This window comes from Telopea speciosissima, chromosome 6 (assembly GCF_018873765.1).
Source record: "Telopea speciosissima isolate NSW1024214 ecotype Mountain lineage chromosome 6, Tspe_v1, whole genome shotgun sequence".
NCBI classification, from domain to species: domain Eukaryota; kingdom Viridiplantae; phylum Streptophyta; class Magnoliopsida; order Proteales; family Proteaceae; genus Telopea; species Telopea speciosissima.
This window is the reverse complement of record NC_057921.1, coordinates 37,042,867-37,070,577: the sequence shown is the minus strand read 5'-3', so window position 1 is coordinate 37,070,577 and position 27,711 is coordinate 37,042,867. Positions and strand designations below refer to the sequence as shown.

Below are 27,711 nucleotides of genomic sequence, written 5' to 3'. Positions count from 1 at the left end.
TGGGCTAACCACTATAGACTAAAAAGGCTGCTACAGGGTCAGGCCTCTTAAAACCCCAGCCCAACCCTGAGCCCTCTTAGCTAAGCCCAGGTTCGGGCCGGCCTTAACTCAAGGCCAGAAAAATCCAACCCTAAGCATGGGGTAGAAGGGAAATGCATGGACTAGCCAGACTGGGAAGAAGAAGATAAATACAAATAAAATAAAAAAAGAACATGAAGACGAAGACAGGATCGAATGGACCAAGCTGGGTTCAAGACCGAGGACTCAACCCTAGCCCGACCCAACCCCGACTCCAGGCCAGAAATTTCCAACCCTGGCCCGCCCTCAAGGCTAAGATATCTCAACGCATCTTATACACTGAATATTTCTAGCATTCATGGATGAAAAAAGATAAGCTCCCAATGAAACCATTAAAAACCATGCTAAGAGATTTTCCTAGGATTTTTACAATGCTTCACCCTCCTGAAAACCCCTCCCAAAAAATTCTCAAATTTCACAGGACCCATATCACAATATTTCAGACCTCAAGTCAAATTGAGTAGTGTTTTTTTTTTTTTTTTTTTTTTTTTTTTTAAGGGGGGGGGGGGGGGTGTTGCTGCAACACATTTAGTTCAGTAAGAAAAAACACACATTTTGAACTGAAATACAGAAATCTAAACCATATCCCCACACATATTCCAAGAGTAGTAATCACAGTTCCAACTGAATCACAGAAACCTAAAACCAAACCCCCAATATATTTGGTTCCAAATCAAAATTTAGTTCCATGCCCAGATCAAATACCAGTTGTTGATTAATGCAAAAGCATGGCAACGGAAACATCATATTTTAGATAACCTGTATATTGGGAAAGAAACAGTAATACCATTATAAGTATATTACCAATTACAATTTACACGAACACTGTTTTTACAATTCTAGGATATTCTTCCCTTCAATCTTTTTTCCTTTCCCTTCTGACAAAAAACTGTATGGTTATGTATGTACAAAAAGAACCCTTAAACACCAGTAGAGCACCAGCATTCTTCACCATTCCAATACAAGCTTTTGTTAATAAGAGGAGCAAAAAAAAAAGGGCCTCCAGGGCGGAAGTACCAGTTAGTATGGAATAAAAAGTAGCCTCCTTGTAAATTATGGGTCAATTGAGACCCTCCCTAGTGCTTCGGCCACAGTGAATAACTGAACAAATACGCTTACACATCATATACAGGCAAGCGCTCCTCAACAGAGACCCGGCAAATGGGGCACTTTTTACACTTTTCACTGCAGGTGCTGTTAACACAAGACAAATGAATAAATCTGAGCAATGTAACAAGTAGCAATGGCTGCAAAGCTCAATGTTGCAGGGAAGTAAGCACAAACCTGCAAAGAACGCGATGCCTACATGGAAGCAAGACTATACTTATTTCTCCTTCAAAGCAAACCCTACATAACACCTTTTCCTGGAAATTGCATTGACAGTAAAGTAAGCACACTGTTTGGCCATCAAGAGTTTGCAGGTAGCCATTGTTAAAAAATGCACAGAAAAATAAACAACCGGGGGGAGGGGGAGAGAGAAAGAGAGTCTGTATGTGTGTGTTCATCTGTTGCCGTCATTTAAAAGTCATTGCTCTCTGTTGACATTATTCTAAACTGTTCTCAATCTAAAAAGTTACTAAGTATATTAATAATATGTACACAATATATAATACAAATACCAGTAAAACCACAAAATGATATAGAACCAATTTCAAAGGTTCTTTGGTTTGGATACCAAAATCATTTGCAATGCTTAGCTTCTAAAAAATTTTCATAGTTGTTTTATCAACAACAATATTCCGTATATAAGACTACCACAGCGACTCCATGATTTCTTCTCTGATTTAAAATTTTCACAATACCAATAGAGAAGAGCGATAGATAAATGACTAAATGGCCGTTACCATTTAAAATGGAATTCCTACACAAGATAACATCGTCACGGTTGACCGCGCTCCTTTCCTTGAATATGACAAATTCAAGCATCTACACATATTACATTTGTAAATGAGTTATCAATCACAGATAACGCATTGAAAATCCCATATTAACTTCGTTACTTGGACCGAAACTTCAGTAGCAGTTAAAAAGACAGCCGCAACAGAAAAAAAAGCTTAGCCCCAGTAGGATCTACAGACAACCCATGTGGTCCCCAAGTTGATCAAATCATCTGCCCCAATTGAGTGATATTGGTGATTGTTCATGCCCAATCCGCCACAGGAGGGGGGGGGGGGCAGAGAACGAAGTCAGACAAATGCATTTGTAGTGTTCTGCGATCAACACAACTGACTTCAATCTAAAAGGAAATTTTCATAAAAGGGTTAAAACTCAGTATTGAAGATCAGGTCAGACTGCCAATGTCGATCTCAATCCCGATCTTGAGTTGACTCGACCAAAGTTTTCTGAATTTTGGCATCCACCAGAGGAAAGGGTGGGGGGAGAATGAAGTCAGACAAATGCATTTGTAGTGTTCTGCGATCAACACAACCAACTCTTCAATCTAAAAGGAAATTTTTATAAAAGGGTTAAAACTCAGGATGGAAGATCAGGTCAGACCCTGCCAATGCTTATCTCGATCCCGATCCCGATCCTGAGTTGACTCGACCAAAGTTTTCTGAATCTTGGCTGAGTTTGAGAGAAAACAGGGATACACTGACCTGTTCAGCCAATTTTTGACAGGATCGGTATCGGACAGGTAGATCTGGCTCCATCAATCCCGAGTTTGACTTAAAATTACAATCTATTCAATTCCAATACCCGAAGCAATATTTATTGACACTTGTACGACACGCAAGTTGTATTGAGCTGAATGTTTACCCACACTGAGGATGTTGAGATGGAGAGTAGCAAAACTATAGTAGATAAAAGTGGGCATCATACTTTGAAAAGAGAGAGGATCATTACTTACCTTTAAAAGTGGGCATCATAGTAGCCAAATAGATTTCTTTCAAACTAGAAAATCCGATAGTTTGTTATGTAAGGATTGTAAGGTTATACCGAGGAGAGTTTAACCACATAACATAGATTAGTGGTCATGGATAATGTGTCTCATTACGCCAAATCGTAAGAAAGGTGAGATTATTTGCCCTAGAATAAGGTGGTGGAACTGAAAAGGAGAAAAATATAAATACTTACTGATAACCTGATCAAATAAGGAAGGTGGCACTTTGATGGAGACACTAATACAATGTGGAACAATATGACTGCTTGTATTAAGAAGGTTGCTAAAGATGTCCTAGGCGAATCGAAAAGAAAATGTCAATCCTCTAGGGAGATTTGGTGGTGGGATAATGAGATTCAACTAGCCAGGCTAAAAAAGCTTGTTTTTAGACATGGCAAAGGACTAAGCTATTGAGAATTTAAAAAGGTATATATTTGCCAAAAATGAAGCAAAGAAAATTGTAGGAAAAGCAAAGGCAAAGAAATATGAGGATCTTTATAAGAATTTGAGCACAAAGGAAGGGGAAAGAGCTATATGTAAGATAAATAAAATGACGGAAAAGAAGAGTAGAGATTCGACCATGTTAGATGTATTAAAAGTGAAGGGGATAGAGTTAATTCAATAACCTTTTTCATTGCCTTTGAAATAAAAATTCTATTTTTTAATTGCCCAGCTATACATTCTTGTGATAGAAATGTTGAGTTTTCGTTCATAGAATTAAACTCTTTTTGTACATTGATCTATAATTCTTCAAATCCTCACGGTCTATCCTCTATTACCAACTTTGGGAGTCACATATGGATTATGACTTGGATCAGATCGATTCTTTTTTGACCCATACTACCCCACTATATCATATTTATCATGATATATCCTATTCTGTGTACTTATTATATTGATTTCTATATAGCCATCCATAGTTTCTTAACCATATGAGATATTTTTCATCTAAGGATATATCTTTCAATACAATAGTTATATGACAGGTAGGTCTTTTTATCAGATAACTACGTCCTTGGGCTCGAGGTTTTAGCCTTTTTGTGGTAGTACCCTCGTTGACCTCGGATTTTCTAATGATTAAATTTTCTTTGTCGAAACCCCTATTGTGACTATCATTTTCTGTTGCATAATAAATCAATTTAAAAACGGAATAACATGGTAAATAAGGCTAATAGGGGATGAGGACAATAGGGAGAGATGGAAAAATTATTTCTACAGCCTACTAAATGAATACATTTCTAAGTAGTAGTGTCCCGGAAGGCTGCATTACCCATCACGACACCATATGCCGTAGATTAAAAAAAAAAAAGGCGTACTCAATGCACAAGGCTCCTGCTAATGCGGGGTCTGGGGAGGGGCAAATGTACGCAGCCTTACCCCTGCTTTTGCAGAGAGGCTGTTTCTAGATTCAAACCCACAACCTCTAGGTTGCAATCTTACCATTGCGCCCAGGCTTGCCTCTACACCATATTTTGTAGCTATATACGAAAAAATAGGGTGCCTAAAGTAAAAGAAGCTTTAAGGAGGTTGAAAGTAGGCAAGGCACTTGGTCCAAATGGAGTCCCAATAGAAGTGTAGAAGAGCTTAGGAATCTGTGGTTTATCTTGGCTAACCAAACTGTTTAAGAAGATCATTAGCACAAGGAAAATGCCAGATGAATAGAATAGCATTGTGATTCCGATTTATAAAAATAAAGGTAATAGTTAGAGCTGTAATAACACTATAAAGGCATAAAACTAATGAGTTGTAGTATGAAATTATGAGAGTGTTATTGAAACCCGCCTGCGACAAGAAACTACTATTACAGAGAGCCAATTTGGTTTTATGCCAAGAAGATCCACAACAAAAGCTATTACTTAGAAGACTTGAGGAAAGATTTAGAGATTGTAAGAAGGGTCTCCATATGGTCTATATTAACCTAGAAAAAGACTATAATGGAGTCCCTAGAGAGTTGTTTTAGCGAGTACTAGAGAAGAGCAGTGTTTCAAGTAAATATGTAGACATAGTTAGAGATATGTATAATGGTGTGGTGACTAGTGTAAGATCTGGGGGGGGGGTCAAGGCAGTGAATTCACAATTACAATTGGTTTACATCAAAGATCAGCTTTAAGCCCTCACTTGTTTGTGCTTATCAAAGATGATTTAACCAGAGACATTCCAAATCAAGTCCCCTATGTGTATGCTTTTTGCTAATGATATTGTTTTAGTGGATAAAACAAAAGCAGGGATTAACACCAAATTGGAATTATGGAGATAAACCTTGAAATCAAAAAGGCTTTAAGATAAGTAGAACGAAAACGAAGCATATGGTGTGTAACCTTAACACCAGGATGGATAATGAGGTGGTGAAAATTAATGAGAGGGGAGATTTCGCAAAGTGATTATTTTAGGTATCGGGGCTCAATTAAAAATAAATGAAAAATAGAGGATGATGCACATAATTAAAATAGGATGGATGAAGTGGAAAGGTGCATCTGGAGTGTTGTGTGATCGACATATTCCTTTAAACTCGAAAGGAAAATTTTGTAGGACAGTCATACGACCCCGGCTATGATGTATGGTGCGGAATGTTGGGCAGTTAAGAAACATCATGTAGATAAACTCAGTATAGCTGAGATGAGGATGTTGAGATTGGGTGTGGAAAACTAGAAAGGATAAAGGAATGAACAAATTTGAGCTGATTTGGGAGTCGCTCCAATACATGACAAGCTACGAGAGTCATTTGAGGTGGCATGGCAATGTACAACAAAGGCCTTTAGATGCTCCAGTATGGAGGAGTGATTGAATTCAAGTTGAAGGAGCTAAAAGACCCAGGGCATATCTAAAATGACTCTGGGAGAATGGTAAGGGTAGGTAGGATGAACCCTAGGTTCAGGCTAAACACCCCTCTACAGGTTCCCAAGTCACCTTCTCAGATGAAGGTCAAACTCTGACGATCACTCACAAATAAATCGAATAGGTCTTCAGAAGATAGCAGAGATCTAATGGTAAAATTAAGAGTAATTAGAAGAAAATCAAATCTGAAACAGAATTCAAGGAATAAGAGATTTGTAATTAATCAAAATCAGAGTCTCAGAATAGCCCAAATTTCAGATAGAGTTTCACTCAAGGCTAGTTAAATCAAATCCCAAAATATATGTCAGATCTAAAGGATAATTTGAGAAACCTCAGGTCTGAAACAGAAAATAGGCAGAATCAGGAGATTTAACAGCAGCAGATCAGAAGATCTGATCTTCACCAAACTATGGTCAAAGGTCAGTTTTAAGGAGGCCTTGAATGCCCCCAAGTCTTACCCTGATATGATGGACAGTTCAGTCTCAGGTGATTAAACAAATCAGACTGAAAATAAGGCTAAAACATAGTAACCACAGGTTAGGAAATCAGATAATCAATGATGAAATCCAACTAGAATAGAAGAGTTAGGAATAGCAATTGAAGACTAAGATTATAAACACTTGAATCAGAGAATCAAACGAAGACACAGCAGCTTCATTTGATAGAAGGTTCAAATCAGTACCTTGTTTGCAGTAAATCAGAGTATAAGAAAGAAAATAAAATTGATAGATATGGCTTCCCATCTCACCATGACTGAATCGCACAGCATTCTCAAAGAAACTTCAAGCTTCATTAATCATAAATCGTCTGGATCCCTTGGCTCTTACAAGCGTTATATAGAAAACTAAAGGGAAAATTTCAGACACTCCCTATAAGCATATCGTATATCATGGACATCCCAAAAAATCTCAAAACATCAGAGACACCCCTTATTTTATGACTTTATTTCGATTTAGTCCACTCCGTTAGATCTGTTAAGTCGCTGTTACGTCTTTTATAATGGCGAAATTACCCTTAACCCTTTACCCTTTCCCCCTTCTTCCCTCGCAAACCTTTCACGTTCTCTGGTTTTGGAACCCTCGCCCCTTTCCCCCCCTTCTCTCCATTTGAACTATGAAGTCTGAAGACTCTGGGTGTCCCAAACTCCCAATCGAGTGCAGCGGTGGCCGGCGAGTTCCCAAATATTGAGTCTATTGACTGCGGAAACCGAAGAGCATCTCAGATTTTCAGTTTTTTCTGGTTTTAGAATAGTAGCCCCTGCCCCCTTTTCTTCTTCTCCGTTTGAACATCCAGATTGAGGCAGTGGCAGCTGGCGAGTTCCTAACTGAGTGTCTTCACCATTCTCAAAGTGCATTGACTACTCACTGGCAACTGAAGGGCGTGTATGCAGCCTTGGACTTTCAGCCTTTTTAGGTACGTTTTCCTTTTCTGCTCTTCTTCCACCCCCCCCCCTCACCCTCTTCTCTATTCTGTTCTTCTTTCCTTCTATTATTCTCTTTCCCTCTGTGGTAATTATTTGGACAGATTCTCCCATTGCTTTACCTGCGTTGCCCTGACTGCCCCATTAGTTCTTCTTCTCTCTCTCTCTCTCTCTCACACTGGGTTTTGTATACATTAAAACAGGAGACATCGGGGTTTGATTTTAGTGTATTTTGGGTAATGAATCTGGTCCGCTGCTTGAAGAGAGCAATTTGGTTAGACTTTACACATTTTATCTGGCAATCAAAAGATTTACACTAAGGATTTTTACGCTTTGGGTTGCTCTCACTTTGTATGTATTTATTTTCAAGTTTGATTTTTTTAGGGTAATGGGATTTTTCACCCTAACCATTGGAGTGGATCATTCATCGACCCTTACAGGGCAATGGTAAGCACTAAGCACCTCTCAATCAATTAGAGGGTAACTCCATTGTAGCCATTGCCACCCCCTAGGAAACCATGGCAGCTGTGTCCAATGGATGCTAGGGTGGTTTCTAATTTCTTTGCTAATCATGGCAGCTGTATCTAATGAAATCCACACTTTTTTTCATCTAGATTTGATTAATTGTGTGTTTAAATGTAGATTTTGACAGTAGGGTGAAAGGCTACTAGAAAAGCTTGAAATCATGGAGAGTAGAGGAGAGGAAAAGTAAGTTTTTCGTTGTGGGCTTTTAGAAAGTTGAAGAAGACGGGAGGATGGGATTCCATCCTTTATTTTATTTATTTAAATAACTACTGGGGGTTAAATGGACATTTCAACTTTGGGTGCTAACTGTGCTTAACGTCAGGGGGAAGGTTTATATTTTGAGATTTTTTGGGGTGTCCGTGATATACGATATGCTCTTAGGGGTTTGTCCATGAAATTTTCCCAAAACTAAAACATAGTCCTAATCTGAATAGGAAAGGAAAATCCTATTGCTAAGCAACATAAATAAGAAGCAATATAATAAAAGGAAACCTTCTCAGGCAAGGTGAGGGAATTGAAAGCCAATTAAACAACTTAAAATTAACGGGCTAACTAAATATGCCGAATCCCGTAACCCATATGCCTACCTTCTACCCATATTTTAGGCCCATTAAAGTGGGTCATTACAATGAAACCACTTGAGATCAAAGGCCCAACACATACATAACCCAACCCAAGGCTTATTTCCAAGCCACTTAAGTGAATTATCAGCATCAGAGATGTAGTGAGGAAAGACATGCATAGCTTAGGCCATGTATAAAGTGTGACTTCGAATAGAGCTGATTGGACAGTAAGGATCCATGTAGCCAACAACATTTAGTTGAGATAAGGCTGAGTTAAGTTGTTGATAAAATAAGAACTAAATGCATTCATGGTAATTTAGGAGCAGCTCCTATAAGTGATAAGGTGAGAGAAAGCTGCTTGAAGCAGATTATGTATGGACCATGCTAACCTCTAAATCACCAAACTGCACCAGGAAGGATGAATGATATGATACAGATTAGAGGAACGGGAAGGGCAAGAGGAAGACCGAAATGACCTAGGAGAAAAGTGGGAGAAGACACAAATGGCCTTGGATAACTTGATTCACGACAAATACAACTTGAAATAAAGTAGAACAGGAATAGAGGATTTCATACACCAACCCCATTACCTGGGTGAAGGGGTGGCCTTGTGTTGGTTTTGCAACCCACCACCCCCCCAACCCCAAAAATAGAAGAAAAAAAAAAAGGTGGAAGGCATTTACCTATTAAAATAGAACGCAAAATAAAAGATAGTACCTGGCTTAGTAAAACCAAAACAATAACGAAGTAACATAATGTTGGACAGGTACTCATCGCTTTAATAGACACATTTTTCACAAAATGAAAAGCCACATCCATGGCCCCGCATCCAAACCACATCTGAGAACTCATAGCCACAATAGTTTTTTTGTCATAACAATCTTGATGCCATTTGCTTTAATAAGTTTTAAGAATTTCTAAACAGTTGTCTAGTCAAGACAATCTCGATACCATTTGATTCAATTATTCCTATTTGTATTGAAGTAATTAACTCTTGATAAGAAACAGTAACTTGTACAGAAGATAGAATTCAACCCCACATCTTGCATACAGCACACAGACTGTACCAATGAAGCTAGTTTGCATCTTCACAGGATATTTTGCACTAACCATTGAATCAACCAAGCACGCCCATTCTTTCACAACTCACACATCATATAAAAACGTAACACCCAAAAGTATGTCATTGACATTAATGATGCAAACATTTTGAGTAAAATGTTTGTTAGAGCATGAGAATGCAAACTTGTAAATGGAAAGTAGTTTCACGCCAGAATAGCATCTAAAAAACACAGCATACCAACTCAATAATTAATGCAGAAGATTGAAGATTGGACAAGACAAACTTAAAAGTTGTAATTGATCATTCTTCACAGCATAAAAGTCTAGATGTCCACCAGTCAAGTTTGTGAATATTACATTTTGGAGCCTTTCAAACTCCTGCTGGCTATATTTTGTGATTTCTGCTTGCTCACCAAGAGCAGCCTGTAGTCTCCAAACCTGAGAAAATATAAATAATTTACCAATCAACTTATGAAGATGGAGCAAGGGGATTATCACCCCCCCCCCCCAAAGGGTTCTATGTGCAGAAAAGTTAAATCAGAAAGAGAGAGAATGAAAGATAAGATTCAGGGTTTGTAACATAAAAGGAGAGAGTGATAACTAATGTATAAATTTGTATGCACCTCCTCAGCAAGTTCTTTCTTAGGCATTTTCTTCACTATTTCAGGTGGATAGCCAGAAAAAGTGCTATACCTGCACAGTTTAAGTCCAATACTACAAAGGTCAGTGACAACAAGCAGACATTAGACTTTGCTATAAAGAAAGTAAGGAACAAAAAAAGAGGCTATTAGATCTTTGAAGCAAATGTTACAGACGTACACTGGTACTAGCATAAACACAGAGCAAAGTATTAAAATATAAAATATATCTACCGTCTACTGAAACTCCAAGATTTGAACAGGAACCATTTTTTTGCAATCAGGTCTGCTAGCTGTCAGATGAAAGTGATGGGGCAGGGTAGCTAATTAGGATACTGACATATAAACATGGACAACGACAGGTTAACCCTAAATTGATGCAACATCTCTCTCTTGTTTTTCCTCCCCCACCCTCGGGATGCTTTTTAAGGGAGGACACCAAATCAGTCTCTTTACCATGACAAACTACCACTAATAACCATGTCCCTTAAGCATTGTATATACTTCTGGTAAAGTTTTTTTTTTTATCCATAAATAAATAAATAGCATAAATGGATTAGAAAAATAGTTAAATGAATTTTGCAAAATATGCTTAGTATGAACAGGGACAAATAAGTATACATAAAGCATAGTTTCAAAAGAGAGCACTAGTTCCAGCATTCTTTAAGAACTCCACAGGAAGGAGCAAATAAGGCTCTCCTCTGAGATTTATTGAACACATGATAAATCAAAACTCACCCAGAGGCCCCAGCATTGTAAAGCCGAGCCTGTTCCTCTCGATTTCCTTCATCAATTGACCACCAACCAAGCAGCCTGTGGGAGTAAAGATAAAAATGCATAAGCTAATTAACATTCTGAGTTTACCAAGTATCATGCCTAGAAAGTCACAAATAGCTATAAAAATTGGTCATTCAAATTCCAAGCCTTAGCATTTATAGGCCATACCTAGAACCGTGGTGCAAGAAGCCAAAGCAATCATGAGCCCTTGAGGAGATAATAAAATACCTCCCTGTACCAGATTCACTGCGCAGCAAAAGAATAATCTTCTCCACCAATTTAGAAAATGCAAATAAGACTCCAGCTCCTTGTAGTAGGAAAAGAGGAGAGAACAGAGCTGGAATCGGGATATGTCTAGCACCAGAAGGTGTTCCCTGAAATTTGAAACCATTGAGTACTTCAGCATAACAAGACATGCAAGGTATCTAGTCTTCCCCATATAATGGCCACATCCTAAAGCCTAGCATACCTCTAAGCGCATACAAAGCAGGATCTGGAAACAGATTAGTGGAACTTTCATAATGTGTCCACCAATGTCCTGCAGACCACACATTCTTTCTTGGTCCTGATCCTCTTCCGAAGAAAAGACTAAACCACTATTCCAATCAGCGTATCTGATTGCAGTAGAAGAGGAACTGGCTTCGCTACCAGAAAAATGTCTATGTATCATTGGATTACTCCACTTTGTGCAAACAAGAAAAGCAAAGCACTCTGCAATGCTGTAGAAGAAAAACAGTTGAAACTGTTAACAGGAAAAGGTACAGCAGAAGAGCCAGTATTGAGTTACCCAATCAATAAAAGCAAATGGACAGTACCCGAAATTTATAAATAAATCCCACCAACCAAGTGCACCAACATCACCTGCGTTGCACAAACAGATCATAAGAATCAAGCTGAAGCATATTTCATTGGGGGTAATAATAACCCATAGAACAAGAACTGCTTATATACTGTAAAATGTTCAGTTACAGTCGCAGAAAAACATCATATTTGGAGTAAATTTTCAGTTATAGATGTGAAAAAACTTCATATTTTGCTCTGCATTCATATGTATGCATCACTCCATTTCTATCACATGGACTAGCAGAACTAGATGCATGAAAAACCAATTAGGCAATAATCTCAACATTCGCATATTTTCCAGCAATACACACAAATTTTAAATTACATGAGTCCATTCTGGGGAAAAGGTACAATGGCATTGGAAATGTAAGATGGTTTTGAAGCATGCATCCAGTCAGTTTTCTGATAATGGCATCATTTTGAGTACATCTGATTACATTAAAAAAAGCATAGACTTGACAAGCAATATTAGCCCACTAACTTGTACCTATCAGCAACCACACACCTTGACCAAATCCAGTACAAACTGCAGTACAGCTGATTTAGGTAACAAGCAATGAATAACCATGGGTAAAATCATTTAGCATCATTTCTCATTCCCAATTGGACAAACCTGTCAAGGAGTCATGTAAATAAAGGGTTATTTAAGTATTAATATTAGGGAAAAGGCTCTTTGAACCTAAGGCTTTCTCACAGGTATTATTATATTAATTCTTGTTAAATGAAAAAAATAATGATTAAAAAAAAAACTGAGTGCGTGTAGAGTACCCTGCTTGCTCAGAGAACCCTCTCCCTTAATATTATTTATGTTGTCAATTAACATAAAAGTTGTGAATTAGCACAGTGGTAGGTGTTCACCTATTCAGGTGCTAGGTCATCGGATCGGACTGATTATGTTGTTTATTTGATGACATTTCATTTGACTTGTTCGACTTGGGAAAATTGTTCCTAGTCACAACAGTCACTCGAATCATACACAGGAATAACATGTCAACTCAACTCCTGATGTTTGGGAGTCAAGTGGACTTGGTCAAGTCGTCGAGTCAACCCCTGAGTTGGCTATGGTAGAAACCAGATTCTCCACCTCAGGAAGGAACTAAAGAATATAACACTATTCTATAGTTTGCACAATATCACAAACTGCAACTTTAACTCAAAACCACCACCCTTTTCCAATTCTTTAATCCCTTCCACTCATATTCGATGGTTCACCCTAAAGCCACTGACGCAAGAAATCTAAAACCCCGAAGGACCAGTTTAGTAAATTAGCATGGTCATCCAATAGAGAACAACTTACCTCTCCAATTTGGGGGTTTTGGAATGTTAAAATGAGAATGTTTTGATTTCCCAACAGAAAATCTCTTTGTACATTACCTATCAAACTTGAAGCGAATATGTGCTCTATTAGGTAGTACACTAATCATAATAGAAAATTATTTGGATTCACCAGCATGGATCTCATGTAACCCACCATAGAACTGGATTCATAAGAGTTGAAATATAGGGAAATAATTATTACATGGATGTTTAGAACTTAAATAGAGTAATAAGATTCAGTTAGACTAAAAAATCCTTAAAACAAAAAGTAGGACCTTGGGCTCATCAAGCCAAAATATTCAAATGAAATACAGCAAAGCATATTAATGAATGTTCAAGTATGTCCATACTTTGCAGAAAGAAAAATTACCGCATAGTTTTAGGAGGGTGAATGTAGTCGCAGCGACGAAGAAAACCATGGAGATAGCAACCCAGAAGTGCTAAAAAGAGCAAACACAGAATTGTAATTTAGAGGTAATTTAAGTATCAAATACCAACCCAACCCCCCTCCCGAAAGAAAAAAAAAAAGGAAAGAAATAATTGATAAGAAATGTATTTCAAAGAGATTCTGATAATTGGCAATTTCATTTTTATACTTTGCACTTGATTATTATTCATTAAAAAGAAAAAGATGGAAAATAGTGTGGTAAAATCAGGACTAATCAACACAGTAACTGCTGTTTTTCAGTTACAGGGCACCAAGAGGATTATCGGAACAGAAAGCAATTCAGGAGAAGACTGATCAGGATGTATTTCCAAGATCTGGCAGTAATTGACGTGGCCAATTCACTGGACCAATACTGCACCGAACAGTGCTGGACCACAATAACAGATGTTCAATTGCAGCAGTATCAGCAATCAGGAGCAAGTTCCAAAATATGCATATTCATTTCATTAGAAATTCATACCAGGTGAATGTTTGAGTAACAGAAAAGGGGCAACCTTGTTCACAGAAACCTCAAAAATACTTTGAAAAATGATGAGTGGTTCTTACTTCCAGTTGATTCCAACATGCACATAGTTTTTGAAATCTTCCTCTCATTGGGGGGGGGGGGGAGGAGGAAGGGAAAATTTTGAAAAAACAACTTTATAAACTTCACCATAGTGCGGAAGCATATGCAGACCTATCTACCACTTGAATCCAGATATCACTGAAGTCCAGTTACAGAACTGACTGTGAATCACCCGGCAAAACACCAACGCCCTTCAAGAGAAGAAGGAGAACTAACAGGTTTTAATGCTTCATTTCTCTGTTTACCAAGGAGGCTTATCAATTTGTTTGATCTACTAGCAAAATTAAGGGCTAGAGAGCAGATGCATTTTGTGATACATCAGCTCAATTGCAGTAATGGAGTAATATTGGATTGTCTTATTTGCCTGTTTCTCTAGTTGGATGACATCACATGGAATCTGCAAAGAAGGTTTTCAGGTGATGATAGCTCTTTGCTGAAGGTGTTAAGAAGATATGCAACAAAAGAGAGAAAGAGACGGTGCCGGAGGATGGGGTTTCTGAAAGAGAATTCTTTTTCAGGAAACTGTCTACTAAATGCTTCAGAAATTCTGGCCTTAGAATTAAAATGGTTCTCTTGAGTTCTGGAATGTTAGTCATTGATGCAAGCCCCCATGATTCATCAGAGGTGTTCCATCTCTATTCATTTCGATATGGAAATGGAAGCTTGTAAATTATTTAATCTCAAGAAACAGATTTAATGACATTATGTTGATGCTTGACCATTGAACCCCTAGCTAGGGTCAATAAATCTCCTTCAAAGATTGTGAACAAATCAGCATTGGTCCCAGCATCCAAATGCATGCTTGAAGCCAATTCCACAGCAGGGAATGTGTGCAGGGGGTTTTGCCCAGACGGATACCTGATGTTTACCATTGGAAACTATAGAAGCTCCTCAATTACCTACTCTTCTCTTTTTGCTTTCCCCCAACCCCCCCCCCCCCAAAAAAAATAACGAATATATTACAGGTCCACCTGGTTGTCAGCTCTATAGGAGAACTTGGCATTGTAACTTCACATTATCTTCCCTGACTTATCAACTGTAGAACCTGAACCTATAGGTAAAAGTAGTTATTTGGCTTAAACACATCAATCACGGAAAATGTGCCAAAAATTATAGAGATCGCTGGAAAACTCATGTAACCTTATACAATGAACAGTGAAAGAGCAACCATAAATCTCGCCATAATTTGGAAGGCGGGGAGACAAGGTAAGGGTGCAACCATAAATCTCGCCATAATTTGGAAGGTGGGGGACAAGGTAAGGGTGTGGAGGATGAAACAAAAACAGCATAATACCTTTAACATACATGAAACTTGATAGATACCTCTTCTACAAAGTACAAAATGTGTCCATCCCCCAATACCAATGTCACCTCCTTTGGGCTTCTTCCCCCATAGTTCAAGAACTCGCCGAGATCTCGGTAATATCTCGGTTTTTTTAAAAAATCAAGACGAGATTGAAGGCGAAATGGAGAAATACAGTGTGTCGGCCGAGATCTCGATGGTCTCGGTGGGAAACCTTGGTATACAAACACTTACTTATGCAAACCTTGGTATACAGACACTTATTTATGCCAAAAAGCAGGACAATCACTTGTGCCAAAAACCAGGACAGACATTTATTTATGCCTAATATCATTTAAGTAAATGTTTTTACTTAAGATATTATTTCATAAATAAGCAAATACCCCCTAGTTGAATCCAATAAAAATATTTAAAAAATAAAATTCCAAAAGGATAAAAAGTCAACCCCCAGGTCAAGAACAAAAATTGGATTTTTAGACGGTAGGTGCAATTTTCAACTTTTAAATGCTGGGGGTTGTCTCAAATAAAAAAATTTCAAAAATCTGAATATGGTCAAACATTGCTAAACCAAAAGTGCGGTATAATATTCATTTGTTTTGATGTCTAAAAAAATATTTTCATTCAAAACGATTTTGACCTAAGCTTTCAAACAAATCCAAGATTGCTTAAATCCATAGTATTAAATCTCGTTTCGGAAAGCCATTTCAGCCAGACCGAAATTTCCGAGATACCAAAATTTCGTTGAAATATTGTATATTTTCTAAGAGTTTTTGCTTGGCCATTTGTGGGTGTAAAGTGCTGAAATACCGAAACAAAATGACCAAAATTTTGGCAAAACAATGCATTTTTTAGACCTATATTATTTCCGAACTATCCGAAACGATATGACCGAAATTTTTGAAATTTCCAAATATTTTATTTTTTCAATTCGATGTTACATTACGTTTCAATTCGACCGAAATACTCGAAATATTCAAAATTTCGACCGAAACCAAACGAGATTTTGAAACATGCTTAAATCTGATTTATATTGAAAGACTTATGTTTCGGTCAAACCTTTGGTGTACGTGAATGCTATCAAAATCATTCTGAACGAAAATATTTTTTTGACATCAAAACAAATGAATATTTTACTGCACTTTTGGTTTTTAGCAATGTTTTACCATACTAAGATTTTATGGAATTTTTTTATTTAAGAAAAAACCTACCATTTAAAAGTTGAAAATTGCACCTACCGCCGAAAAAACCATTTTTTGTACTCGACCTGTGGGTTGACTTTTTATCCTTTTGGAATTTGCTTTTTTAACTATTTTTATTGGATTCAAATAGGGGGGTATTTGCTTATTTATGAATAATATCTCAAGTAAATGAAATAATATTTCACTTACTTAAATGATATTAGGCATAAATAAATGTCTGTCCTGGTTTCCCATTAAGTCAAACTCCTATTTAGACTTTGATTTTTGAAAATCTGATAGTGTCCAAAATAAGTTGTATACCAGCTTTCATGACCAAACTAGGTCAAAAACCCACCAAAATCAACCGAGTTCAAAAACAAAATGCACCAACTCGCCGAGATCTCGGTCCAATTCCGTTTTTTGGTTGGGAGAAACCAGTACCGAAACCGAGTTCTCAAACCATGTCTCCCCCCCCCCCCCCAAACACTCGTAGAAAAAACTCTTTCATTTGTAAGATAAATATATTCAAGCATTAAGCTTCGTAATATTTTATTGGTTTTCATAAAATCAAAAGGTTCATGAACCTCACAGTAACAAAGCAGATAAGAAAAATCCTTGATGTCTCTAAGCCAGAGAAAAAATTTAAAGCACCGCATGGATGTCAGGTCTTTGATCAGGCCAAGAGACCAGTTAAACAGAAATTCCTAGTATAATGTTCAGAACCAGGCCAATATGGACCAGCCCAGAGAAACCACATCACCAATCAATTGTGCCCCTCTTTCTCCTTTGTCAAGTGGGCCAATTCACGCATCTCTGACAGAAGCAAGAGAGACACTACAAATTAGTAAAGGTGGAAACCACAAGCCCATCCACTCGTGGCCTGGTAGTATATCACATTAATTCTTACTTTCCAAAGAACAAAATTTTTCAATTTTAGTTTCACTGGTATAACATTTACTTTCAGAATATAAAGAGATTTAAATACTTTGGAGTATCAAAAGAAGAGCGGATCATTAGAGATATTTTACACCATAAATTATATGACAGTTCTTGGGCCAACTCAAGAAACCAATTAACTAGAACTTACAGGGAGAGTTTCCCATATTGCTTCATCGCTCATGCTCTCTTCATCTCCTGGCATTAAAGCCCTACACATCCTGAATAAGAAATTAAACATTTTACCAAGCGTCAATCACAACTAATTAAAAATAATGATAACAAAGTATCAAAAATGTAGGAGATATCCGGTTTTGAGTTCTTGGTACAACCGTACAACTGCGAAGCAACTGGTTTATTATTTTTAATCTATGCCACTTTTATTTATGTTTTTTACCCTCTTAAAAGGCTATTATGTAAAGGGTTCATCCTACTTTTCTAATACACATCCATCAGTTTCAGGAAAGATAAACAGATATATACTTTCTACCTGAAATCATACGTGCCTCATGATCACTGTCAAATAGTGACCTGTTCAAATTTAAAAGCTTTGAGAACCAAAAATAAGTCATACATGTCTAATCTATCGATTTCAAATAAAGTTCATCCCAAGCAGAATGATAAGTGGCAGATCCTGACGCAACCCTCCTCACGCATAGGATTGTCAACCTAGACAACTAAAGTATAGCAAAAAATTCAAAAGTAGATTTGAATATAAACTGAAAATGTAATACTTATCTAAAATAACATGAAAAAAGAACAAGAAGACAGACATCCATAACTAAAATATTGAGGCCCTGCCCGAAAAAAAAAAAATTCCATAGACCAAAGAGGAGATTTTGACTACCCCCAGCCCACTCTTGCATGCTAGAGAAAGGAAAGGCCTGTTGGACCAACTGGTGCTTAGCTGTGAACCAAATGGAAAGCTACCCTAACCTCCCAAGACTGGCCATTTTGCATCTCACATCATTATCTCCCAACTGGAATAAAACAGATGCTCAAACTCTGCATTGTCGAAGAACAATCACAACAACTAGGACATCCTTTTTCTTATTTCTTCTAAATCTGATTTCATCAAGCCTCACGAACCCAAATTCATCTGTTCTGTTTGAGACTGATTTCATCTACTTCTTTTCACAAATTTTTTCTATCTTAAAAATATCTAATCCCCTCTATAGGAAAAACACTGCAAAATCGATATCAAACAGTCCCTCCCCCCCCCCCCCCCTTCACAAAACAACATGAACTAAATTCAAGACCCAAAATTTTGGTTATGATGAACATATCCACATAATCCACATTCCTTAGAGGCAATCTTGAGAAGGTTTACAAGAATTTGTGTAACTTTATAGCAGTCATACTGTCATACCAAACGAAACCAAGAAAACGTCTTTGTTAGACTGATATAATCAAGTGCTTCCGCTGCTTCTGCAAACAACGTGAGTTCAATTGTTGAATAAGCTTTCAATATTAAATCAGCTAAATGATATGCACAACTCAGAATCTTTCAGGCCAAAGCATCGATTGTTTTGATTGAAAACTTTGGGGCTTCCTCTCTTAACAATCCTAATAGTCGATAATGAACCATACTTGATGCAGTTAAATATCATTAGGTTCTTCCATGGAACAAGAACTCGCCGAGGTCTCGGTAATATCTCGGTTTTTTGCAAAACCGAGACAAGATGCTAGGAGAAATAGAAAGAATGCATTGTCTCGAGTCTCGACCAAGATCTTGGTGGTCTCGGTCATCTTGGTGTGAAACCTTAGTAAACACACACTTATTTATGCCAGAAACCAAGACAGACACTTATTTATGCCTAATATCATTTAAGTAAATGTCTCATTTACTTAAGATATTATTCATAAATAAGCAAATACCCTCCTATTTGAATCCAATAAAAATGATTTTAAAAAAAAAATCAAATTCAAAAGGATAAAAAGTCAACCGCCAGTTCAAGAACAAAAACTGGATTTTCGGCAGAAAGTGCAACTTTCACCTTTTAAATGTTGGGTGTTTTAGAAATTAAAAATAATGAATGTTTTACCGGACTTTTGGTTTTTAGCAATATTTTACCATATTAAAGTTTATGGACTTTTAGAAAAAAAACCCAACATTTAAAAGTTAAAAATCGCACCTTCCGCCAAAAATCCAGTTTCTGTTCTTGAATTGGAGGGTTGACTTATCCTTTCGGAATTTTATTTTTTAACTATTTTTATTGGATTCATATAGGAGGTATTTACTTCAATGTTATTAGGCATAAAGAAGTGTCTATTTATCTTTTTGGAATTTGATTTTTAACTATTTTTATTGGATTCAAATAGGGGGTATTTGCTTATTTATGAATAATATCTTGACTAAATGTAAGAGTCTGTCCTAGTTTCCCACTAAGTCAAACTCCTATTTGGACTTTGATTTTTCAAAATCTGATAGTGTCATTGTGTTTAAATGACCCAAAATAGGCTATATATCAAGTTTCATAACCAAACTAGCACAAAAACCGACCGAAACAATCAAACGAGTTTGAGAAAAAGAAGTGCACCAACTCGCCGAGATCTTGGTCCAACTCGGTTTTTGGCCTGACAACCAGGTCTGAAACCGAGTTCTCGTAGCTTGGGTTTTTCTTCCATCTAAGGCTCTACATAAGAATGTCCTATCACCGTCTAAGAAGCATGTCTCTAATAGGTTCCAATTTCAAGTTTTGACATAAAATTATTAGATCAGCCTGCCATAGCTGCTGCTCTGCTCTGTTGAGTGAACCTTGTGAGTAATATCAAGGCTACCTTGTGGGTAATATCAAGGTGAAGGGATTGGTGGACTCCGATCAACTCCTTGCATCTTGTAGATCGGAAGGTCCTTCTTCTTATTCAATCGAGCTTCTTCAAGCTGTTGTTGCTGCCTTTGAAGGAGATCAAACCAGTATGTAATTTTAAGTTCCTGCATATATCCTTCCCCTCTTCATCCTCTAACCTAATCCACACCCCCCTCCATCCATCAAACCCTAACCTCCATTAAACCTGCAACTCCTACCTTAACTAGGACTCCCTCATAACTTCAGATCTATCCATCAATTCGAAACCAAACTTCTAGCCTATATCCCCCACACCTCTCCCCACACTCGATCCAAAATCCAGCTTATAACTCCCACTCTATCCCCTCCATTCCTCCACTCCATTAAACCCAAAACCTGCAACTCAATTCTATCCAAAATTGCAGAATTTCGTAACTCATCCAAACCCTAACTTCTTTATACCAAAATACCCATCCTCAACCCTAGAATTAACCTAAAACCTAGTGTTGTCCATTTGAACCAGCAACCCCTTTTGCTATTGATCCTGTTATCTGGCTCCTAGTAGGTCTCCTACCTATCTAGGACTACATTAATTGATATCAGAGCTATGGCGGAGGGAAGCTCCAACCAAGCCTCGAAAGACCCACCTCTATTCGTTTTTAAGGCCCGAGTTCGTCTACTCAATGGGAGCACAGCCATATTAATTGTTGATGAGAGGCGACGTAACAACATTATTTCACAATCCGTGGTGGATATGTTGTCCCAGTCAGGAGAGATTTGCATCATGCCTACAGGTCAAGTCTTTGTTGAATTTGAGTGTTCCTCATACTCTGACGGTGCTTGGTGTAAGCCAGCACCATCTCCAAGGAGCGTTATTGCAGTAGGTTGTAATTGGTTGGACGAGCGACAAGGTTGGATTGAACCTGAAAACAACTCATGTGTCCTACCTGATCGACACCGTCTATACCATTTGTTTACTCTAAAAGGGTTACTACCAAATGTGACCACATCGACTGTACAGCCACAGGGACTGCCGAACATGTCAACTCAAACACTAGTGGCATCGACTGTGTTTGAAGATTCACCAATGGCGGATGCACCAACAGAAGATTCTACTAAGGCGGTTTATATTGAAGAGATTCAGGAACCTAAAGCTAAAGAAATTCAAGTAGACCAAGCTGCACCAGTAGTTGAGATCATGGTTGAGAAGCTTGGCCATCAAATTGATGTGGAGGTCCAAAACACAATGGTAGAAGAAACTACTGAAGAGGTCTACACTGAAGAGAGCAAAGTAGACAAGGCTGAGGACATGGAAGATGAAGTGGTGATTGCGAATACTCACAAGAAATCATCGACATCCAAGATGTTGTTCTTGAAGAGGTTGAACACAGAGAGTTTGTTATGCCACCATGGTTCTTCGAAGAGAAAGCTCCACGCCTTGAAGACTTCATCCCTAATGTTCCTGCATCACCAGAATTTTGTTTGGGAATGGTTGAAGCTGCTATTCATATGTTGTTTCCCCTCATCACTGCAAAATTCGAGGACAAATTTTTTCAAGTTGGGGAGAGTTGATGCAGATTCATTATAGAAATTGGCTTATTTCTTTAGAAATAGGCCTAGGGTTGGGTTATATACATGTTGGGCATTTGTTCCCAAGGGTTTTCTATGTAATAGGCCACTTTAATGAGCCTAAACTAGGGGTATATAGGTTGCATATGGGATTAGCCCAATACTTAGTTTATTTTTACGTTTTTTTAATTGAACCGGTTCAAATTGGTTGAATCCAATTGGTTCGATTTAAGTGATCATGTGACTTGGTTAAGTGGTCATGTAACAACTTAAGTGGTCATGTGATGTAAGTTGGGCTGGATTAGGACTCTATAAATCCAACAATGTTTCGAGTCTATTTCCTTTAGTATTCTAGTTTCCTAGTCAGTATAAGTTACCTAATAGGTTATGGATAGGGTTAGGCCTTTCTTTTTTAGTGTCTAAGTCTATTTTTGAGTCTTCTATATAAGTTTGTAATGAGGCCAGCATTGAATACGAATTTAACTAATGAAAAAGCTTTTGTTTGCTGCCATAGCTACTGCTCTGCTCTGTTGAGTGAACCTTGTGAGTAATATCAAGGCTACCTTATGGGTAATATCAAGGTGAAGGGATTGGTGGACTCCAATCGACTCCTTGCATCTTGTAGATCGGGAGGTCCTCCTTCATATTCAATCGAGCTTCTTCAAGCTGCTGCTGCTACTGCCTTTGAAGGTGATCAAACCAGTAAGTAATTTTAAGTTCCTGCATATATCCTTCCCCTTTTCATCCTCTAACCTAATCCACACCCCCCTCCATCCATCAAACCCTAACCTCCATTAAACTTGCAACTCCTACCTTAACTAGGACTCCCTCATAACTTCAGATCTGTCCATCAATTCGAAACCAAACTTCTAGCCTATATCCCCCACACCTCTCCCCACACTCGATCCAAAATCCAGCTCATAACTCCCACTCTATCCCCTCCATTCCTCCACTCCATTAAACCCAAAACCTGCAACTCAATTCTGTCCAGAATAACCCCCTAGACCTGCCCATTAATACCCTATAAACCCCTTTCCCAAAATTCCCATCCTAAACCCTAGAATTAACCTAAAACCTAATGCTGTCCATTCGAACCAGCAACCCCTTTTGCTATTGATCCTGTTATTTGGCTCCTAGTAGGTCTCCTACCTATCTAGGACTACATTAGGTTGCGTACCTGGATCATAGCCTTTCAGTCAGCTCTATTTGAGGCCATACTTGAGACAAGGCCCAACCTATGCATGTCTTTCCATACTACTTCTCTTAGGGCCATTTTAGGCCTGCCCCTAGCTCTTTCAGATCTTTCAGTCTGAATCAAATCACTCCTTCGTAATGGTGCATCCCAAGGCCTCCGTTGAACATGACCATGCCACCTCAAACGACTCTCTCGAAGCTTATCATGTATAGGGGCTACTCCCAACTCAACTCTAATACGGTCATTCCTTACTTTATCCTTCCTAGTCTTGCCACAAATCCACCTCAACATCCTCATCTCCGCCACACTTAATTTATCTAAGTACAGCTCCTTAATTGCATCATAGCCGGTCGTATGGCAGTCCTATAAAATTTTCCTTGGAGTTTTAAAGGAATACACTAATCACACAGCACGCCAGTTACTAATCTAATGTTAATGAGAAACAAATCTGATCCTAATCTAATGGCTCAGATTTATAAGGGATATGATAGTAGCTTCTAAGGTCTGAACTTTCAGATTAAACAAATAGGATGGTCCCAGCTAATCAGAATGTCTCTTGGTAGGAAGCAACAATAGGAAGGTAATTTCCATACTTATGAATTGACCTCTAACGGAAGGTCATACCCGCAATCAGTCATTGGAATCAGTAACTGAGAGAATTACTGAATAGTCTGGTCATTTATCAGCACATCTGTAGAACTTTTTCCATTAAAGTACCATACAAATAGATGTCTCCAAGGAAAAAGAATACTAATTGTACTCGGCAGTTCTATATTATGAACTAGAAGCAAAGAAAGCGGGAGAACATGATCATAAGAGTTCGAGATCTTTCTAATATTCAGCATTTCAGTGTTTGTAAAAATACACTACAGAAAACCAAGGGAAAACAAAAAATATGACGATATGTTTGTGCAACAGGAAAAAATACCTGAAGTTGTCTATGAGAATAATTACTTCAAATGCCAAAAGGGGAAGAAAAACAATCTTCAAGTTAACAGCTGAAAAACCATGAACTGCACCAAGATGAAAATTTAGTAAGGTCAGAAGGTTTAAGCATTGACAACCAATCTTAATAAGAAAAATGAATGCATTTAGAAAAACATATACCAGCATGATAAAAAGCTCACAAATAAAATAAAATAAATGTCAATTTATGATAGTATTTGTGTCCCCTGATCAAGTGTAGTACTTCACTTTAACCATCATATGTGGTCGAGGATTTTTCATGCATAAATGAAGTTCAAGCATGCATGCACCAACTCATAATGATTAGTTAAATGTTGACATCAAAGAAAATCCAATAATATAGAAACACATGATTAGGTTACTAGGGATGTTGCATGTGTACCATTGATGCTGTCAAGATATATACAAAGGAGTAGTTCAAATGCAACCAGCAATGGTGTTGCAACAATAGCATGACAAGGAGCCCACTGTCCAAGAAAGAGAAGTGTAAATAATCCACCAGCATCTTTTGATCATCGATCATGGAACTAGAAGTCTTACTTCCCAAACTGAATTAAAAAAATGCATTAAATAGAAATTATCTCCAAGTTACTACAAAGCACAATATCATACATGACGATCATGGGGTAATGATGGAGCAGGTAATGAGAATCTGCCTCTTGCGACAACCGCATGAAATAGCCAAAGTGGGGAGAAGATGATCCTGCAGGATTAAAAAATCATATCCAAATCACAAAATCAAAAGGCTGATTTAAATTTCTAATACTTAGTGGTCATCATATCAAGCTCCCACGAAAAATAAATTAATTGATAAATAATCAGCATCGCTTGTGCATCGAGACTAGAGCAATTTGCATTATACATAATAGAAAAGAACATAAAGAAAAAGAAAGTCACTTCTTGTTTGTTGCCCTGCATATAGCATGTACCAGAAAGGCTAAAAAATAACCAGGATAACAATTCCAAGTAACTTTGCTAATAACAGCAATCTACGTACAATGTTTGAGCACAGAAAGCATCCAGAGATGCAAAGATAAGCATCCAAGGGCATGCCTAGACACTTTTGTAAATAATAATGTGTCAGTGACTATATTAGACATGGTAGGACCAGTTGCCAAAAAGATAACAAATTTCCTTTACATAATTCGGAATGACTGCATCAACTGAATTTCCAATGAACAATGTGACTTTCACAGTTTCATTAGGAGAAGCTTTACAACAACTGAAAAGATGTTTACTGCAAACAGCCCCAACTTGGTATGTACATTATTAGATACTATATTCTTATTGTTATGTAAGCAGCATGGAAAATTATGACAATTAATGTAGAAAACATGGGTATAAAGCGAAGGGAAATCAAAGTCTCTATCTCCACGTCTTTCTTCTCTCCTCTATTCTTTCTACTTTCCTTCTTCTGTTCATATTGATTCCACTGACACAAAAGTATCTAGTTCACTTGAAAGATAGGGATATGGCACATCTTTTCTTTTATTTTAGTTTCTAAATATAATTTGCTTTCCAAATAAAGCTACAGCCATATGAAACATGCACCAGACTCAATTCTCCAGCCAACTGATGTATGGCCAATTGAAAATGCAAACAGATATTCAAACTGGCAAAAGGAAACACTTGGAAATGTTACGACAGGCCACAAAAACCTTCCTGAACATTATTTTTTGAGTGCAGTAAAAAAATTTAATTGATGGAACACAATAAAGTGTATTGAGTAGGTCAACCCTCTGGTTCAATTTAAACACTAAACAACTTTGTAAAGCAACCAAAGTCTTATTTAGGTGACTAGCACTTGAAATTAAAAACAACAAAAGAACTGCAGAAAAAAAAAAAAAAGAGCCTTCGAGGAAATCATTGGGGGGGGGGGAGGGAGGAATAGTTTCAGTAATGCTAAGCAAAAGGAGTTATTTGTATAAAAATGGCAGGACAGTCAGACCTGCAACTTAAGGATGAGCAACAGATACGAATGGATGACTAAATTATACAGTATGTTCAGGTAGCATACTTGGCTACGCATTTTGGTTAAGCAGCCAAATAAACAACTAAGAGTAACCATATCATAGAGTACACAATGAAGCAGTAGTGAGAGTGAAGATTACAGTGTTCCTGTTCATGTTCTCCACAGGAGTAAAATGGTGAGAAAAAAATAATTTCAATGAAATCTTTTATATCAGTATGAATAATACATCATGTATAGAATAAGAAACAATAAATAAAAAGACAGCCTTTCAAGCAGGAAGAAAACAGTAAAAGGTCTCCAAATCAGCAAAGTACATGATGCACACCAACTCCTCGCAGATCCTTACTTTGCTTATTCATCAGCTAAGAAAATATGAAGATACTACATAATGCTCAACCAGGGACCAAGATGTATAAATGAGGGAAAATGAACAATTTGATGCAACCAGATTCACATAATCAATTAAGCACAATTGTATCAAACTTATTATCTTCATAAGGAAGAAGTGCGTTTGAAAACAATTCCAGGAGACAGCAGGGTCTTGATATGTGGTCTACACTCTACACCAGGTTTGTAACAGCGTGACTGTCATCAATGGCATCTAAATATCAATATTTCCAACATCAACCTACTTATAATTGATTTGAGTTTAAGTGGTTCAGAGATTTAAAACTAAATACAATACAGCTCTGTTTTAACTGCAATATAGCTCGTCTCCTGCTATTTGTGGAAATGTTAACAAATCCAAACAAATCCAGCTTCATATTAACCAGTACTTGGATACATGATACAGCCCAGGTAATGACAAAATCTGCCAAGGTTTTATTTTATTTTTTTTTTTAGGTTTAAAAAAAAAAAAAGACCTAAAAAGGGAATTGAAAAGATAAGAGTGGGGGAGAAAAGGACAAAAATAAAACCCAAAATAAAATGAGCTCATCCTCAAATTTTACCAAAACACAACTCAAAGTGAGATATTTCTGCAAACAGAACTCTTAAGACACAAAATCTAATTTTATACCAAAAAAAAAAAAACAAACCAAAACGAATTATGACGCACAAGTCACCTGCATGCAAGCAATCTCTACCAAACTAGGAAATCAATTTCTCCAAAAACTACAAATTCAATCGCGTCAGAGTAATAGCCGACATGATCAAGAAGACAATCGGATTTAGAGCAGAGAACAAAATCAAATCTTTGCATTGATTGAAACTAAGTTAAAAAGAGGATTACTAACCACCAAGAGTAATAGCCGACATGATCAAGCTTTAGCACGAGCAAAACTGTGAAACAAAGAAGTAAGCCATGGGCCGCGAGGGCCTGAGCAGATTTTGCAACTCTCCTCCAGTTCATCACTTTCCTTCGAAGCATAACCCCTCTCAAATAACCCCTTTTCACGAATCAAATCAATAAAAGAGAAAAGGGAAAAAGAAGCAGAGATTCGAAACTAGAAACCAGAAAACCCCTCCCTCACGCTACCAATTAAAACTCAGTTCAGACTATGAGATTTACAGGTGTAGCGTCACTTGAGCTTCAAAGAAGAGAGTAGACGTTGCAAGACAAATGGAAAAAAAACCGAAAACCAGAGATGGAGTTTTCAGTGGGTGCCATTTAAATAGACCGTCCGTTCTTTCCGAAGCACAGACCTTCGCTTTCACGCCAGCCAAAGTACCGATGCCCTCTCAGTTCCTTCCTTTCCTTCACTTTTCCTCTCTTAATTATTGCGCAGCTAATGTTATTTTACCTAATTACCTTGTTCTCACTACGAATTTACGAGGTGGACAACTCGGATTTGTTCTCAACTATAAGGGTATTTTGATCATTCCAAAATAGTAACAAGATTTTTGTCTAGT

General features: G+C 37.6%; 1 protein-coding gene across 2 annotated transcripts; it reads right to left on the bottom strand.

Annotated features, from left to right (window-relative positions):
* Positions 1-844: 844 nt before the first annotated feature.
* LOC122665103 lies at positions 845-27,362 on the bottom strand. 2 transcript variants are annotated; one of them, XM_043861170.1, is made up of 14 exons: positions 27,096-27,362; positions 24,501-24,591; positions 24,271-24,355; positions 23,851-23,935; positions 17,521-17,590; positions 13,313-13,379; positions 11,595-11,643; positions 11,249-11,498; positions 10,948-11,153; positions 10,741-10,815; positions 9,988-10,057; positions 9,722-9,802; positions 1,363-1,442; positions 845-1,272 (listed from the first exon to the last, which is right to left on the bottom strand). In XM_043861170.1, the coding sequence occupies exons 1-14, from the start codon at positions 27,227-27,229 to the stop codon at positions 1,194-1,196; spliced, it is 1,422 nt and encodes a 473-aa protein (XP_043717105.1). In that variant the 5' UTR covers positions 27,230-27,362; the 3' UTR covers positions 845-1,193. The 2 variants fall into 2 exon arrangements, with proteins under 2 accessions (XP_043717105.1, XP_043717104.1); XM_043861169.1 differs by having other exon boundaries at positions 11,595-11,640; positions 13,310-13,379; positions 27,096-27,361.
* Positions 27,363-27,711: the final 349 nt, after the last annotated feature.

Bases quoted from the DNA above. Each gene is read 5' to 3' on its own strand.
- LOC122665103 (XM_043861170.1), bottom strand. From the start codon at position 27,229: ATGCTTCGAAGGAAAGTGATGAACTGGAGGAGAGTTGCAAAATCTGCT. The intron at 23,936-24,270 runs GTACACATGCAA...ATCTTGGTGCAG, and splicing joins ATATCTTGACAGCATCAATG to TTCATGGTTTTTCAGCTGTT. The intron at 10,816-10,947 runs GTATGGCCTATA...TTACTCCCACAG, and splicing joins TTCTTGCACCACGGTTCTAG to GCTGCTTGGTTGGTGGTCAA.